General features: G+C 47.7%; 1 protein-coding gene and 1 long non-coding RNA gene across 2 annotated transcripts in view; one reads left to right on the forward strand and one right to left on the reverse strand.

Annotated features, from left to right (window-relative positions):
- The window catches only part of LOC115402037 (uncharacterized), an 18164-nt gene extending 17153 nt beyond the window's left edge, over nucleotides 1-1011 (reverse strand). The window contains exon 1 of the long non-coding RNA XR_003933063.1: nucleotides 988-1011. This is a non-coding gene — a long non-coding RNA (uncharacterized LOC115402037). The remainder of the gene's footprint in view (nucleotides 1-987) is intronic.
- The window catches only part of LOC115402035 (T-cell activation Rho GTPase-activating protein-like), a 22975-nt gene extending 5355 nt beyond the window's left edge, over nucleotides 1-17620 (forward strand). Inside the window, exons 3-14 of the mRNA XM_030110451.1 lie at nucleotides 8055-8225; nucleotides 10734-10898; nucleotides 12265-12306; nucleotides 12861-12945; nucleotides 13036-13089; nucleotides 13406-13475; nucleotides 13703-13854; nucleotides 14220-14381; nucleotides 14475-14584; nucleotides 15031-15217; nucleotides 15657-15738; nucleotides 15892-17620. Coding sequence (XP_029966311.1) covers nucleotides 8055-8225; nucleotides 10734-10898; nucleotides 12265-12306; nucleotides 12861-12945; nucleotides 13036-13089; nucleotides 13406-13475; nucleotides 13703-13854; nucleotides 14220-14381; nucleotides 14475-14584; nucleotides 15031-15217; nucleotides 15657-15738; nucleotides 15892-17012 — 2401 coding nt within the window. The 3' untranslated portion in view covers nucleotides 17013-17620. The remainder of the gene's footprint in view (nucleotides 1-8054; nucleotides 8226-10733; nucleotides 10899-12264; nucleotides 12307-12860; nucleotides 12946-13035; nucleotides 13090-13405; nucleotides 13476-13702; nucleotides 13855-14219; nucleotides 14382-14474; nucleotides 14585-15030; nucleotides 15218-15656; nucleotides 15739-15891) is intronic.
- The last annotated feature ends 484 nt before the right edge of the window (nucleotides 17621-18104 follow it).

Raw genomic sequence — 18104 nt, forward strand, 5'->3', positions numbered from 1 at the left:
GGAAACATGTATTACTCATGACGAGTGAAAAGACTGCTGGAGAACCCTCACTGTTGTCTTAATGAACAATCCAGATTCTCAAAGTTAGGAAATGATACAGTTTTAGAAAAGTTTGTCATCAACTGTCAAACGTTTCTCCAGCTTTGATCAGGCCAGGAAACACCTCCAGGGCGTTTGAGACGTGATCAGATCGGTGGCGTGGGCTCACAATCACCTCCTCTCATTTGTCTGACATTTAACCTCTTCGAGTTCCCAAAACTTGCTGTCGTTTTAAGACCACCAGAGCAGAGGGTGGGCGAGTCCTTCAAAGCAAAACATGCATTTCCTTGATGAGGGGGCAGGCGCTGTGGGCGTCAGTTTCACCACGGTGGGAATGCCGCTGACGCAAAACAACCCGCCAGAAATAGAAAGACTTTAGGCAAATAGCTGAGTCTGCAGCTTAGTTTGTGATGTTATTTATTCTCTGTTATGCTGATGAGAAATTCAATGTTAAATTTGTTTTAATGTTAAAAATAACAGACAGTACGTTTTCAGTAAATTTGGTTTGTGATCACAGCATCGACAGGAGCGGCTGGTCGAGGACTGCTTCCATTTTTAACAGTTTGTTTTGTTTAGAAAGTGTTTATGAAGGATCGTGCAGTGTGTGTGTGTGTGTGTGTGTGTGTGTGTGTGTGTGTGTGTGTGTGTGTGTGTGTGTGTGTGTGTGTGTGTTCTCGTATTTCTATCCTTGTTGGGGCCAAATGTCCCCACAAGGATAGCAAAACGTGAAACGACGTGCCTTGTGGGGACCTTTTTCCGGTCCTAAGTAGGAGAAACAGTGTTTTCTTGACCATGTTGTTGTTACTGAAAAAAGTAAAAGTGCAAAAACATTTCTTTAGGGTTAGGCTTTGTTGTGGTGTGGGTTAGGGTTAGGGTAAGGGTCAGGGTTAGGGGCTAGACATGAATGGGAGTCAATGGAAGGTCCCCACAAGGATAGAAATACGAGACTGTGTGTGTGTGTGTGTGTGTGTGTGTGTGTGTGTGTGTGTGTGTGCGCCAGGATTTTATGTGTCACTTTCAGCAGACCGCAGGAGGTGTAGCGGGGAAAGTACCCGCGCTGGAGAAATTTGAATTTATTCACTGGTTTCACAATGACTGGGAACGAACTCTCACTTCTCCGCTCCGACAGCTTGATGTTGACCCACAACACAACATCGATGTTGCAGCCACACTTGTTATTATTAAGAAAACCAAACAGTTAGTCACCCAGCAAAGGGTTTTCATAAATGTCATCTGATATTAAAGTTACCTGTCCGGTAATAAAGTAAAGACGAACAAAGCCATTGATCTTTTTCTTCTTTTTTCTTGCTCTCGGAGGTCCTATCGGCCACAAACACGACTCATTTGTTCTTTTGATCAGGCTAAATAAGAACCCAGACTTCATTTAGTGCGCTAAGGCAAGTTTATTCCTGTGTAATAAAATTAGATCATATTATTGATGGGATATCGATCCGGCGAGGTGGGAGATGTACTCGCACACAGATCTGACATTTTTATTCTAATTAAAGCTCGGCTCTGCTCTACCTGCAGTATTGATGGAGGATGGCGGCGTTTGCAGGCATTGATTCAAGAATGTTTGTTCAACGGTACAAAAGATTTTCTCAGAACACTTCGGCTTGTCTGTTAAAGGCAGGAAAAACGTGAGCTCGCCAGATGGAATAGAACAAATAATAGGAGTGCAGGTTAGGTCGATGCAGACACCGACTGAGCTGCTTTAATCGCTTCAAATGATCCACTGTGTTGAAGTCCCCTCCACTCATTTAGTATCATTTGCAAAAATATTAATTGGGCATAAACAATTACGGGATGTTATTTCCAGGAACTTTATCTTTAATTTTACAGTCGTTATACCTGCTGGTTCTGTATTTCTTTTATTGTTTCATCATCTATCATCACATCCCTGCTCATGTGCTTCTTTCACACTCACGGCCTGAATCCACCAAGGTCTGCGGATCGCCGCAGACCGCAGGACGCGACGGCACGAAGCTGTACGAGGAGCGATTTCTCGTTGAAGAAAGAACAAAATGACAAACCTTGTGTTTGTGCACCGATGTGTCGTCACTGGCGGATGCTGCCGCCGTGCAGGTGGACTGACTATGTGTATTTAGTGTGTATGTTCTCATAAAAGCACGGACCGATGTCGTACAGTTGGGCAGAGTCGGCGGAGGGATGTCTGACATTACGTAGGGACGGCGTTCTGTTCCTGTACAGTTCGCTCTGATCTCGTTTACATCTCGCATCGTCGTGGACAGTGGGTGAATTAATCTCCTATAAAAGGTGTTTCGGGATGGAATTTCCTGCAGCTTACACGACAGCTTAAAACAGTGTAAAAGGCGAGGCGAATGGTCACATGTAATGCACATGTAATCCACGATTTGGCATTTTTCCTTTTCCTTCAACTGCGCACCACCTCCTATGTTTTCGGAATGGCTACACAGTGATCTCTCAGATTTCTGACTCTTACTGCGTATTGTGGATTGACCTCGGACTGTTTACTTAACTGTTTGATTAACTATTTATAATTCATGTATTATTTTTACAATCTTAGCCAAGGTATATGAATCCTTTTTTTTTTTTTTACAGTGTGAATAAGCTGCAGGGAGTCATTACAGAGAGGCTGAAATATTGATCTTTAACCGTTTCTGCCAAAGTTACCTGCGCTCTGACTATGTGTGACGGAACGGAGATCTGTGTGTGTTGTGAGGATGATTTCCTGCCATGTCTCGTCTGGATGAAGTGGGTACAGACGATTCGAGGATGGACTCCGTCTCCCTGGGATGAACACGTTGTAGAAACTGCAAGGCGGTTTCTTGAATACCAATTCTGCTTTCATAATGTTCTCATTAAAAACTTATGTAATGTGTTTCAAGTGAATTCATTTAAAATTCCTGCAGAACATGTAACGGTTCACATTCATCTTCAAGTGAAAAGAAAAACCCACCTGGTGTGTTTCCATGCGAAAATAGTGTGTGATCAGTCTGCTACACACATTCAATGTTATATAATTCATGACACTTGGCCCTGCTCTGGCCGCTCATCCTCCACTAATATTTGATTTTTATTCTTGTGTGTCACGAGGAAACCTATTTACTCCCCTGAATAACATAAACATTTATTTAATTATTGATTTCTGCTCAATATGCTGCAAAAATATTGTACTGTGCTTTGACATAACTTTTTTTTGAAAATGTTCCACATCAATGCTATTTAAAATTAGTGCCAAGTTAGACTCGCCAACCAAAGTCACTTATACGTTTGTTCAAAGTTTTTATCTTTATTGTGAAATTTTCTATATTTATGTTTTAAAAAAATGCTTCTAATTTAATCAGATTCCTTGTGTTTCTCATCAGTTTCTACCAATTTTAACTGTATTCGGTAAACTTTCTGTTGTTCAATATAAAGTGTGTTAGCTCAATCCGAGCTCACACAAATAATAATAAATGTTAATAAATTAATACATGTTTAGTTTTTTTCATCATTTTTTTTAGTTAAATGCGTTTTGGAGATTAGAGCTAACTCAAGCTAGATGTCAGTTTATTCATATTTGTAATATCTTCTGTATTTTCTTTATCAGCGTGCCAGCTTAAAGCGACACTAAGGAACTTTTCAACCTTTATAAAACATTTTAATATCTTTTGTGATGATACATCGACTTAAAACTAGTTGAATGACCCCTCTGTCACGGGCTGAGGGCGTCAGTATTTCTTTCACTTGGACTAAGCAGCTGTGAGGAGGGTGGTAGGAACCCATCCATCCATCCATCCATCCATTTTCTACCGCTTATCCGGGGCCGGGTCGCGGGGGCAGCAGTCTCAGCAGGGATGCCCAGACTTCCCTGTCCCCAGACACTTCCTCCAGCTCCTCTGGGAGGATCCCAAGGCGTTCCCAGGCCAGCCGAGAGACATAGTCTCTCCAGCGTGTCCTGGGTCTTCCCCGGGGTCTCCTCCCAGTGGGACATGCCCGGAACACCTCCCTCGGGAGGCGTCCAGGAGGCATCCTAAACAGATGTCCGAGCCACCTCAGCTGGTTCCTCTCGATGTGGAGGAGTAGCGGCTCTACTCCGAGCTCCTCCCTGGTGACTGAGCTCCTCACCCTATCTCTAAGGGAGCGCCCAGCCACCCTACGGAGGAAGCTCATTTCGGCCGCTTGTATCCGGGATCTTGTCCTTTCGGTCATGACCCAAAGCTCATGACCATAGGTGAGGGTGGGAACGTAGATTGACCGGTAAATCGAGAGCTTCGCTTTTCGGCTCAGCTCCTTCTTCACCACGACGGACCGATACAACGACTGCATCACTGCAGCCGCTGCACCGATCCGCCTGTCAATCTCACGCTCCATCCGTCCCCCACTCGTGAACAAGACCCCAAGATACTTGAACTCCTCCACTTGGGCTAGGGTCTCTCCACCAACCTGGAGGGGGCAAGCCACCTTCCTCCGGTCGAGGACCATGGCCTCGGATTTGTAGGTGCTAATCCTCATCCCTGCCGCTTCACATTCGGCTGCGAACCGCCCCAGTGCATGCTGTAGGTCCGGGTTCGATGAAGCCAACAGGACAACATCATCTGCAAAAAGCAGAGATGAAATCCTGTGGTTCCCGAACCGGACCCCCTCCGGCCCCTGGCTGCACCTAGAAATTCTGTCCATGAAGATTATGAACAGAACCGGTGACAAAGGGCAGCCCTGCCGGAGTCCAACATGCACCGGGAACAGGTCCGACTTACTGCCGGCAATGCGGACCAGACTCCTACTCCGGTCATACAAAGACCGGACGGCCCTTAACAAGGGGCCCCGGACTCCGTATTCCCGGAGCACCCCCCACAAGACACCACGAGGGACACGGTCGAATGCCTTCTCCAAATCCACAAAACACATGTGGACTGGTTGGGCAAACTCCCACGAACCCTCGAGCACCCTATGGAGGGTATAGAGCTGGTCCACTGTTCCACGGCCAGGACGAAAACCGCATTGTTCCTCCTGGATCCGAGGTTCGACTATCGGTCGGATCCTCCTCTCCAGTACCCTGGAATAGACTTTCCCGGGGAGGCTGAGGAGTGTAATCCCCCTATAGTTGGAGCACACCCTCCGGTCCCCCTTTTTAAACAGGGGGACCACCACCCCGGTCTGCCAATCCAGAGGCACCGTCCCCGACAGCCACGCGATGTTGCAGAGACGTGTCAACCAAGACAGTCCCTGCACATCCAGAGACTTAAGGTACTCAGGCCGAATCTCGTCCACCCCCGGTGCCTTGCCACCGAGGAGCTTGCCAACCACCTCAGTGACTTCAGCTTGGGTGATGGACGAGTCTACCTCTGAGACCTCAGCCTCTGCTTCCTCCACGGAAGACGTGGCGACGGGATTGAGGAGGTCCTCGAAGTATTCCTTCCACCGTCCAACAATATCCCCAGTTGAGGTCAGCAGCTCCCCACCTCCACTGTAAACAGTGTTGGCGGAGACCTGCTTTCCCCTCCTGAGGCGCCGGACGGTTTGCCAGAATTTCTTCGAGGCCGACCGATAGTCCTCCTCCATGGCCTCCCCGAACTCCTCCCAGACCCGAGTTTTTGCCTCCACAACTGCTCGGGCTGCAGTTCGCTTGGCCTGCCGGTACCCGTCAGCTGCTTCGGGAGTCCCATGAGTCAGCAAGGCTCGATAGGACTCCTTCTTCAGCTTGACGGCAGCCCTTACTTCCGGTGTCCACCACCGGGTTCGGGGGTTGCCGCCACGACAGGCACCGGAGACCTTACGACCACAGCTCCGAGCAGCTGCTTCGACAATGGAGGTGGAGAACATGGTCCACTCGGACTCAATGTCCCCAGCCTCCCTCGGGACATGAGAGAAGCTCTCCCGGAGGTGGGAGTTGAAAGCCATGCTGACAGAGGGTTCCGCCAGACGTTCCCAGCAGACCCTCACAACACGTTTGGGTCTGCCAAGTCTGTCCGGTTTCCTCCTCCGCCAGCGAATCCAACTCACCACCAGGTGGTGATCGGTCGACAGCTCTGCCCCTCTCTTCACCCGAGTGTCCAAAACACGCGGCCGGAGGTCAGATGACACGACAACAAAGTCGATCATCGACCTCCGACCTAGGGTGTCCTGGTGCCAAGTGCACTTATGGACACCCCTGTGCTCGAACATGGTGTTCGTTATGGACAAACTGTGACTAGCACAGAAGTCCAATAACAGAACACCACTCGGGTTCAGATCGGGGAGGCCGTGCGATCCAATCACCCCCTTCCAGGTCTCACTGTCGCTGCCCACGTGGGCGTTGAAGTCCCCCAGTAGAACAATGGAGTCCCCAGTCGGAGCACTGTCCAGCACCCCTCCCAGGGACTCCAAGAAGGCCGGGTACTCTGCACTGCTGTTCGGCCCGTAAGCCGAGACAACAGTGAGGCACCTATCCCCGACCCGAAGGTGCAGGGATGCAACCCTCTCGTTCACTGGGGTGAACTCCAACACATGGCGGCTGAGCTGTGGGGCTACAAGCAAACCCACACCAGCCCGCCGCCTCTCACTGCGGGCAACGCCAGAGAAGTGGAGAGTCCAGCCCTTCTCGAGAGGTTGGGTTCCAGAGCCCAGGCTATGTGTGGAGGTGAGCCCGACTATATCTAGCCGGTACCTCTCAACCTCCCTCACAAGCTCGGGCTCCTTCCCCGCCAACGAGGTGACATTCCATGTCCCTAGAGCCAGTCTCTGTGTCCGGGGATCGGGTCGCCGGGCACCCTGCCGTCGGCTGCCACCCAATCCACACTGCACCCGGCCCCTACGGTTCCCTCGGTGGGTGGTGAGCCCACCGGAGGTCAGGCCCACATCGTCCCTTCGGGCTGAGCCCGGCCGGGCCCCGTGGGCAAAGACCCGGCCACCAGGCGCTCGCTTACGAGCCCCAACCCCAGGCCTGGCTCCAGGGTGGGGCCCCGGCTGTGCCATACCGGGCGACGTAACGACCTTTGTTCTTTTTCTTCTCATAGGGGGTTTTGAACTGCTCTCAGTCTGGCCCGTCACCCAGGACCTGTTTGCCATGGGAGACCCTACTAGGGGGCATAAAGCCCCCCGGCAACATAGCTCCTGGGATCATGCGGGCTCTCAAACTCCCCCACCACGTTAAGGTGGCAGTTCTAGGGGGAGTGGTAGGAACCCTGCTCACTAAAAAAAAAAAAAAAAAACTCCAAATGTGCGGACTGCTTTACGGCATGTGTCACATCATGATATAACATTGTTTAGCCACCTTTAGATTCGTTACCTCGTCACTATCCGTCCTTCACATAGCTACTGGAAACAAATGTAGGCGAGTTCAGGAACCCTGCTCACTAAAAACTCCAAATGTGCGGACTGCTTTACGGCATGCGTCACATCATGATATAACATTGTTTAGCCACCTTTAGATTCGTTACCTCGTCACTATCCGTCCTTCACACAGCTACTGGAAACAAATGTAGGCGAGTTCAGTCCAACAGCATGCCCACCGGGAGCAGCATTTTACGACGCCACGCGCTAGTCCTCATGGGAACTGTGGTATTCGTTCAGGCAAAACACTACCGCTTTTGTCCACTGGCGCCGCCAAAATCAACGAAAACTGAAAGTTCCTTAGTGTCACTTTAAGCAACGCTAACTCAAACGAGCGTCTTCTTCACACAACGGCTTCAAGTGAAAATGGAAAACTTTGGTTGGATTTTTGACTGTCTGTTTACCCAACAATGCTCCAAGTCAGTGAAAATGCAAGTTTTTGAAAACTGCCCAAAACTGGGAACTTTTTGAAGGAAGGAATGAAGAGAGTAGCGGAAAGTGCTGTACCAAATGATTTTTTTTTCTTAATTTTATACATTCATGCTATTTTGAGTTTTATGCTAACTTTAGCTAAGCTAAGGCATGTATTTGTCAAATATTCATGTATTTTTTTGACGCTTTACAGATTTTACTCAACAATAACAAATGATGTAGGATGCTTTTGAGCTCATGTGTAAATTTGAGGAGGAGGCTGAATAATGCGACTGTTCCGGCGGTGGGTTTTCTCTGTCTGCGTCCAGGGAGGAGGCTCCCTGCTGGGTGTCTGCGGAGCAGAGCCCCTTCGTCCTCGGCCTCAGCAGCGAGAACGGAGAGCTGCTGCTGGATGAGTGCGTCCAGGTGACTGAGGGCTCCAAGACCCACCAGAGGCACCTCTTCCTTTTCAGGGACGTCATCGTCTTCGCGAAACTCAAGTAAGACACATTACAGGACAGTGAAATCAGTGCAGGAGAAAAATACTCATCGTGTAAGAAAAAAAGGATGTAAATCTAATGCTGTGACTTTCTGTTGAGCGTGGACGTATAGCTGTGAGAGGAAAGCGAAAGAGGAAGCACAGCGTTTGTGTGTATCAGTGGAGAGCACACAGAAACAGTTAGGGAATCTCCAAACAGTGACCGTGACTTGAAAATAACAGACGACAAGAGCTGGGTGGTTTCCCCTGACTGGGGTCACACACGCTGAAGAATCTACAACAGTTTGTAGAATCCCTCTTTCGGTTCGGGTTATTTTCAACTGACACACAAATGGTCACTCCCAGCTGTTTCTTGTTTCCTTGAAAAGAGAAGGTTTAATTTCATAGAAATTTATGGGATTGTTAAAAACTTTTCCCAGAAGTCCGCCCTGTTTACAGATTTTTGTCAACTATCTAACTATCTATCAATGAGATACGTGACAATGTGATTATTGAAATGTGCAAGAAATCCTTTTTCTCTTTTATTTTCTTAAACCATTTAAAAGTGATCGATGCGGTTTGGATCACAGCTAATACATACAATACAATATGCAGCCAATGCAAGCTTTTTTCAATAGTTGATGGATATTTTTTCGTATGTATCAAATTTTATTTGCGCATGTGTTTCATTTGGTGAGCCAAAGACCAATTTTGTCTTTGGTGCATAATTCTTTTCTGTTCAGAATATAAACCCTTACGTAGATGACGTTAAAGTGTTTGTGCTTTGAGATTCTCTCCGGCTGATAAGTGCTGTATAAAACAGACTGATTGACCTTTAAAAAGCTTCCCGTGTTTAATAATTGGATGAGATCTAGCACCCACTGAGCCTGAACTTCACACCGGTTTAGAAGGTGGATGGATTAGCCAGAGTTGATGTGTTTATTACTAATATTTCAATCAAAGAATAGAAGGCCATCTGAGCACAACGTCACCTCAACACCCAGAACTTCCAAACATAACCAGAGCAATTTGTAGTTCTTTTGCTTCTTTCCAAGAACTTACAACATGAAGTGAATACTTTCAGAAAGTGATTTTAAACGAGCTGCACTGCTGCAATCTGCTCAAAAATAATGAATCAGTCCAACATCCTCTGTGTTGACAGTCACAGCTGTGTACACAATCGATGCACAGTGCACATGTCCAATACATGATGCTCGTCTCCTATAGATTTTCTGGAACTTCACCCCATTAGTGCGTCATTTCTGTGCATCGTACATACTGCACACAACTCCTGGGTCGCCGAGCTCAGTCCGTCTGTCGTCATTCCTTTGCACTCTTTTTCCCTCCAGTCGGCCCACGGCAAAAGGAGAGGAAGTCAGTGGGGGTCACTCTTCTCATCTGCCCGTATGGACGAGCGGCGGGAAAAAGAAGTCTCTTCTCTGTAAATGTTGCAATTGTCAAATGTGTGGAAACTGTCTCTGAAGCACTTACAGAGAAGTTTCATTGCCTTACTGGATAGGGTTACAGCTTGCATTAAAACAAATGTGTTTCAGAGCTTTTCACTTGTCTTCACTACATTTTTGTATAGTTTATTTTCTATGTATATATGTATACACATACGAGTATATCATAGCTTTATCATTATATTATTATAGCAGTTTCAATTATGCAACATTCATATTGCAAAAATACTGACTGAACTGCACTTTGAAATGACAGGATGAGGAATATTAAATAAAAGCTTAATTAATGATGATTATTCAGTAAGACTGTGAATTTTTCATGATTGGAAATAATGTTCACCTTGAAGTTACCTGACATCGTAATATTTTGAGCAAAAGAAATCGAATCTAAATAGATTGAACAGAATAAATGTTTTTAATGATATTTCACTAGGTAGTATTACTTTAATCCGGGTTTCTGTACTTCTCCTCAAGAAGAATACTCCTCAAAAATACTTTTATATTTTTGGCTGAATGTCAGAGCCACATTAGAAACAAACAGTTTTTCAAAATGTATTTTTTAAAATATTTTTTTCATATATCGCCACACAAGAAAATTTAAAAAAAATGAGTCAAATTCCCGACCTGAAACAGTTCAACACTTACTGTTAAGCTGACGTTCTTCTTGCATAAGCTGGTGTTTCTCTCTCCATCCTTGATTCTTCCGTCTCTCTCCGTCACTTTGAGCCTCCACACTGTTGTTCTCCATGTTTTCATGGATGAAAATCAATCCTCCATTCATCTGGTAAGAGAGAATTACTGAACACGTTCACGTCCTTTCTTTTCACGCCTGCTTGTGTGTCAGTTTCAAACGCAGCTCCGACTTGTGCTTTTTATTTCAGCTCCACAAAAGAACAAAGTGGTTCAGAAACAGAAAACCCCAAACTTTCCTTTCGTCCCTGTAAATCTGATGTTGAGGTGTGGACTGAGTGTGAACTGTGTGGAACTGAAACCTGGAGGGTCAGCTGGAAAATAAAACTGAAAAAAAAAAAAGGACTTTCTTTTAGTTTTTTCTTTCGTTTCTGCAGGTCAACTGCCAGCTACCGTCTGAAGCACCGAGTGAGCCTTCAGGACGTCTGGCTTCAGGACTTCGAGGATGAGCCGGACGAGGAGGAGGGCGCGGTGGGGGACGTGGACCTGAGGCTGACCCTGCTCCTGGCCTGGGACCTCACCTTCTGCCTGGTGTGTTTCCGGTAAGGAGATGGATTCATACACAAAAATACAGACGCATGTTTAACTGGTGGAAGGAAAACTGGCTCATACATGTGCTTTCTTCTTGTTTAACTTGATCAAGAAAATAAAAATGCACCAATAAATGAAAGTTTCAGTTCTAGCCTCTCTTTCAGTACCGCCATTCATCTATTGGAGACGGTCTCACATGACTGTACGAAGGTCATGGTTCACCAGTCCATCACAGTGTCCGCTCAACATCTTTCATTTTTAATTAGTGACCTTTCCAGACGCTGACACTGAGTTTAGCCATTCAGACAGAATCGGGTTTGCTGTTTTCAGTGTTTGAGTGGGAACACTAGTATAGTGAGTAAATGTCGTTGCTCTTGGTTTATTGGTCTTCAGTACTTTTATTCCCGTCCTGTTGCCGTCAGGATTCGACTGAAATGCTGCCCGGAAGAGCTGAAATAACTGAAAACACTACGAGGATTCACAGAAAGTCATTTGATAGGAAAAACACTCTTCCAGGTCTGATTCTGCCTTGTCATCACATGTGAGGCCGTCAGTGGAGTCTGCAGGTCCACACGTAGTAAAAGGATCATCTGACCTGCTGTAAGTCAAAATAGAGAAGTGGCAAAGAGAAAGTCACTGCGGGCTCATCACAAGACAGATGGGAAGTGCGAGGCCTCATGTGAGGGGATAACCATCAGCTGACTGTAATCCTGCTCTTTACTGTAAAGGTGAAGTTCCTGAGAAGCGCTGCCTCACGGTCGTCTGGAGTGAGAGACTGAATGAAGTGTCATTGTGATGGTGACTGAATCTGTTGTGGCTCCTGATCAAAGGTCGTCAGCTGGGAAAGGCTTCGCATGCGGCAGACGTCTGCGATGATCGCCGACTCCCACATTTAAAGTAATCACAGTCAGATAATGAGGCCGTTTTCAGCCGGCATTGTCTTCCCAGAAGCTGCTGATCTGTGTGAGAGCGAGCTGCTGCCGTCTGATTGGATCTTGGCACTCCTGGAATGATTCAGTGTGTGTTTCGTGAGAGTGACACGTTTTTATCTGGCTCGCGTGAGCTCGGTCCTGGAAGATCAAAAAATCCGGCCGTCGCGCCGTGCACGTATCAACGTGGGAGTGTTTGTGTGTATCTGATTGGTACTGTTTCCACTGGTGGACGGCACACGCCGCAGCAGACGTAGTCTGGGAGGAGGAAGTGGAAGGTGTCTGCGTCGGGGCCCGCCGTGACGCCTCTTCCTGTTCCCGTGACGCTGTTTCCACCAGAGTTGATAAAGCGCCTGAGGCCGGCCTCTGCGCTTCATTCCTCCCTCTGTCACCAGTGCCGTTTCTCTGTGGATTAGTAGCTCACACCATGCTGTTATTTCGCCCACAGCTTGCCTGAGGTGAAAGAACGCTGGTCAGATACTCTTCACAGGTAAGGACAACCACACGGTTCATAAAGACACTGGATTACTGCTTTGGTATTTACTTCGGAGTCTCAGATAGATCAGGGGTGAATGCCGGAATAATTTGGGCTGCCGTGGAGGGCTGGGAAGATCTCTGCTCTGTCGAACTCTTATTAAAAACAGAGTTACTTGGTTTTAATGTGCTGACTCCCTGCTGTGCATCAGCCAAGTTCTTTTATTTCTTTGTATATTTTTTTTGTGTAATGATAATCTCTCGACAAAGTAAAGACGGATAAAGATACACCAACAAACCTGGACTTGGTACTCTGGAAAAATGATGGTGCTGCCTTGTATTACAAGCATAACAGATTTATTTATTAATGGATTTGTAATTCCCACTTAACCCTTTGGTTAAGGGTTGAGGATTCAAGGACTAGATGTTGATGATCTCTCAGATTATTTTACAAATGTTAGTTTTGAACAAACTATATTGAGGAGATATATAATCGAGAGGCGACCACAAAATGACTTGAATGTGAAAGTTTGAAGATTCCCACTCGACTGCATTTTGTTGTGATCACAGAAACATCAAAGAGGCGAGAGCGAGGTCTGGCTGCTCTTCTCCGCCTCCAGACGTCCTCATGAAGGTGTTGAGCGGCAGCATCGCTGTAAGTCAGCTCCCTCATCCAGCGTTGACTGGAAATCCACGCACCGGGGCAGATTTTAAACATTTGCTTGTTCTTTTTGTTTCCTCGCAGACTAAAACTCTGACTGGAGGTGGCATGGAACAATTGATCGAGTTTCCACTTGATGTAAGTAAAAAAAAAAACCCCAAACAAACCAGTTTCACTTGTTTTTCTGATGGGCTGTGTGTTTAAACGAGGCTGCATAGTTGAGGATCTAAATAATGATGCAGAAGATGATTCTTCAACGCATGTTGGAGTTTTTTTGAATGTTGCGAGTCTCGATCTGTCACATGTCGGAAGGCATGCATAGTGAGAGTGTGTGGCACTGAAAAAAAAGGAAAAGAGAAGTAACAGCTCCTCCCTTTTTCTGCTCTGGCTTACATAACCTTGTTCCTCTTGCATTATCATCACCACGTGGCGTTTTTCATTATTTTGTTGCCAGGGCGATGCAAAGATCCCGGCCCTGTCGAAGCAGTTGAATAATCAAGAGGAGAAGCCGACGCAGTCCGCTGGTGAGTTTTTTGAAAAGCGCAGATGTGTCGCGGCGGCAGCTGCTGCCGGTGGGTGGGCCCTGACGAAGTGTGCCATGAGCACAGATGAGACCAAAGACAATAACCACACAGGCAGAAAAAAAGGAAATCAGACCTCTGGTTAGAGTGAAACCCAGATCTCGACTGTTGCGTCTGTTTCTCGCGCTGAACTCCCGAAAGTTTAATGGAGCAACTTCTGCTGCCGACAGAAACCAAGTGGAAACTGGTGAGGAGGCTGCGGAAAGGCCCCAGCTTCATCAGCAAGGCGTGCCGGGCTGAGGCAGACAGCAGGACTCAGCTGTTTGGACAGGATCTCTGCAAGATCTGCCCGGACGACTGCTCGCTCCCCAAGCCAGTCACAGTAAGTGGATGTGGTGGTAGATTTATTCTCTGGGTGGGGGTGGGGGTGGGGGTTCTATTTTAACGTTGCAGAACACTGGTGCCACATTGGCTTAAGATCTAAATATGAAGTAGTAACACTTTTGACTGATAAAGATATATAAAGACTTACTAGCTGTTTCAGAAAACAATCATCCACCTCGCGCTACAGCTATGTTTTTCAACCACCTACTACTAGTTGAAATGAGTCAGAACATGTGCAGCGGGATCTGTGGGGAGGCCCCAATGTGGTGAGAGGCCACGCTGCTGTGCGACCTCCACGCTCCTACAACACACCTCTTGGTTTTGTTTCCACTAACAAATCTCCCCCCCCTCTCCCGTCCTCAGGAGCTGCTGGTGCTGCTCAGGAAGAAAGGCCCGACCACAGAGGGAGTGTTTCGCAAGCCATGCAACAACAAGAAGATGAGGGACGTCCGGGAGCTGCTGAACAGCGGCGCCGAGGTGGACCTGGACGATCAGCCGGTCGTCCTGCTCGTCGGACTCCTCAAAGTACGTTTTCTCTACATATTCAGTTTCACTGTCACACCCGATCTTCCTGATAGGAACCGTAATGACTGAACACGTTTCTCCTCCCGTTCACAGAGTTTCCTGAAGGAGCTTCCCGGCAGTCTGCTGCTGTCTGACCTCTATGATAAGTGGATGATCGCCTTGGACAACCAAGACACCGAGCAAAGATCTCTGGAGATCACTAAGTAAGAACCAGATACCTGCCAATAAGTCTAGCGTCGAGGTTCTCAACCTTCAGAGCTGTCTCTGCCCACTTTTAGCCCACAACATGAAAATTATAAACACAAGCAATTGACTTCTGCATACAGTTTAGGTACACTTCTGTGTAAACACAGATTTCTTACAGTTTATTTACGCTCACAGAATAAACGGTTAAATTTGGGGCATTTTCATGAATGGTGCTGCGGTTGGAAGCTGAATGGGGTTTTTCTCGGTGTGGAGTTTTGCAGATCTTTTCCAGTGTCCTCTATCAAATTTCACTTCCCCTTTTTCAGTCTGATGTCTGTTTGAAAAAAAGGAAGAAAGTTTGACCCGCTAAAAAAAAAAAAAAAAAAAAAGAGCGCCAAGTTAATGTTCTTCCTGTTTGTTTTTGTTTTTTTCCTCCTTCCTCTTTTTGCCGCCCCTGAATCAGGGTGGTGGATGATCTGCCGGGTCCCAACAAGCTCCTCCTGCAGCATCTAGTCTGCGTCCTCCATCACATCCTCGAGAGCGCCGACACCAACAAGATGGACGCCCACAACCTGGCGGTGTGCATCGGGCCCACGCTGCTGCAGCCGGACGACACGCCGCTGGATGAGCAGCAGGAAAAGATGAAGAAGGTAGAGAATCTGGTTATGATGAAGCGCTCTCGCTTTCGGTGCTTCGAAGCTTTGTGCTTCCGGGTGCAGAAAACCTCAAAAGGTTTCAGAAACTCAGTGTTTGTGTTTACTGTCAAAACAAAAAAGAGCTGATCCGGATTTTGGATTTTTCTTGTTTGCAAATGTCTGCTGGAGAGAAGTAGAGCTCTTCACATGGTAGTTACATGCTTTTAATTTGAAATCCTTGCTAAGCTTTTATTTATGGTCTCCAAATGTCTGACAACAGTCGCTTACTTTCTTTCGTCAAGCTTCTGCTTGACCCTAACATGTTTCCTGCTTTGAAATAAAGCCGATCTAGAAAAACTGAAACTCTTCAGAATGTAATTTTCACTTTTAGCATCACTCAAACCTTGATAATATTTTTGATTTGACTCATTGTGATTCATTTTTTCCGCTGCAGGCCACAGAATTAACTCAGTTCCTGATTGAAAATTATAAGATCCTCGGAGAAAACATCCCGAATCTGCTGGACACTGATAACGGTAAATACACAACTCACTCACATCATTACAGATATATTCGTTTCAACGTCTTCCACATAATTTCTTCTAAGCTTTCCAACTTAATCAGTCTGAATTATGAGCTTCATGTTATGCAGACGTAGAGGGACTAATGCTTTTCTCGTTGCTTCACAGACTCGCTGTCCTCGCAGCATCAGGACTCGGCGTACGACAGCACCGACCCGGACGGAGACGGAGAGGCAGGAGGGAGCAGACACGAGGAGTACGGCTCGTCCTCCTCGTCGTGCTCTCTCAGCCCCTCGTGGATGTCCGACGGTGCCTCGAGCACGAAAGCGTCGACCTTCAACCGCCGCTGCTCCGAACCCATCATCCTCTTCTCGGCGGACACGGAGAGCCTCTGCAGCCACGCCCGGAGCCACGAAGACTGCTCCGTGGCGAGGCGGGACTTGGACGGGCTGCCTCTGAAGAAGCAGATCTCCGACGACTCCTTCCTGCTCCGACGTCGGGGGGCCGACTCGGTTCTGTCGTTCCCCAAACTGAGCAGCAGCTCCAACATGGACCCTCTGCCCTTCATGGGCAAAGACTGCTCCTGCTCCTCCCTGGAGAGCGCCGCCTCCAACCAGTCGGACGGCTCGGTCTTCACCAGCTCTCCGGCGGCGTCACCGGGGTCGTCCAGACGGATGGAGCCCGCCACCCGGCCCTCAGAGGGGGCCGAGGCCGAGCAGGACGTTGCCAGACCGCATGAGAAGCGGCGCTCGCAGTCGCTGAGGGCGGCCGCCAAGGTCCTCATGAGGACTCGGAGCTTGGGAGGCTTCAGCAGGAGCAGCCTGAAGAAAGACTGTCAGAAGGAAAAGCCCTTCCCCTGCGAGACCCTCAGGGAGGACTTCCAGAGCGAGGCGGAACCCCTGGCCGAGCTCCTGCAGAAGCCCCGCCCCCTGTCGGCCGTCGAGGTCTTCAAGCACGTGGACAGCAAGCGGCCGTCCAGCCCCCCGTCGTACGAGCAGGCCATGCAGGTCGCCGGTCTCCCCCCCCACTACCACACCATGACGGTTCAGGACGCCGTGGAGCTGGAGAGGAGGTCCCGCCCCTCCTCCGTGAGCTACGACTTCCGGTCCGGCTTCGGTCCAGACTTCGGTGCGGCGGCGCACGGCTCAGCCGACACGGAGGAGCGGCGGCCTTTCCGCCAGAGAGCCATGTCCGAGAGCGTCTCAGCGGGCCGCCACGAGGCCGTGTCGCGAAGGTGCAGCCACCCCGTGTTCGAGGAGTTCTCCTACGCCAAGGAGTCGTACGTGTGAACTCTGTCTGCACAAAGCAAGACTCAAACTGTAGAAGTGGAACAGCACGCTTCCTCCGAGTTCCTCCTCTTCGGGGCCTTCAGAGGTTCCACCTCTCCGAACCGTCTCGCCAGTATTTCTTGACGTTCAGCAGCTGTGTTGAAGAGACTTGGAAAATTGACTTATTTAGCACCTTCTGCCACCTCTTCACACCATAAGTCCACATTTTCTCCACTGAGAGGTGTAAACACACCTTTAGGAAGCAGCAACAGAGTGAGATCAGTATCGGACTCCTGACGACCCACGGCCCCAGCTGAGCCACAGCCACCCCCAGTCCTTCCATCGTTCCACTTGTGTGCCATGCTCATGGTCGCACGTCCCCAGTAGTGCCATTAAGAGTACGAGTATTAAATGAACACGATAGATATTTAGTCTATCACAATGAAGCTATGCTCACAGAGTGACCCATGCTGCCACTTTGTCTTGTATAGAGCGTGATGTCTGTGTTTCTCTATGTGCACTTTACCGTGCGTCGCCTTATTCTTTCACTACACAAGAGCACTTTTCTGACCATTAATGATGCTTTCTTTTTTAAACTGCGTTGTAAATAAAGTGAGATAATAATAGTGTCTGATGTGTGATCTTTTTTTCTAAAAAGCTTTTTAAGAGTTGATAATAACGTTCGGTTTGATGGACAAGAAAAACTCTCCCGTCAAATCATTAGGGGACAAATTAACGGAGGAAAATAAAGGAGAAAACCTTCATCTTTGCTCGATGTGTTGCCTAAGTGCAGATGAAGGCTTTCAATGAGAGAACAGTGTGTTCTGTTGCACAAAAAAGAAGGAAACCAGACGCAGTCACATGGACGGATTTGGTTTTTCTCTGAATTACTGTTCCTCTTGTCTGCGACCGACTGCGCAGTGTATGCCACCCGCGGCTCACTTCCTTTCTAAAATGTTTGTTTCCTTCCTTTAAGAAGCACTGAATGATTAGTACAAAAATTTCTACAAAAACAATGTCATGAAAAAGTTCATTGTTTTTTCTCTCCAATTTTGAAATGTTGAAATCCAAGTATTATATATATATATATATTCACTACACATACAGTGAATA

Source organism: Salarias fasciatus, chromosome 15 (assembly GCF_902148845.1).
Source record: "Salarias fasciatus chromosome 15, fSalaFa1.1, whole genome shotgun sequence".
NCBI classification, from domain to species: Eukaryota; Metazoa; Chordata; class Actinopteri; order Blenniiformes; family Blenniidae; genus Salarias; species Salarias fasciatus.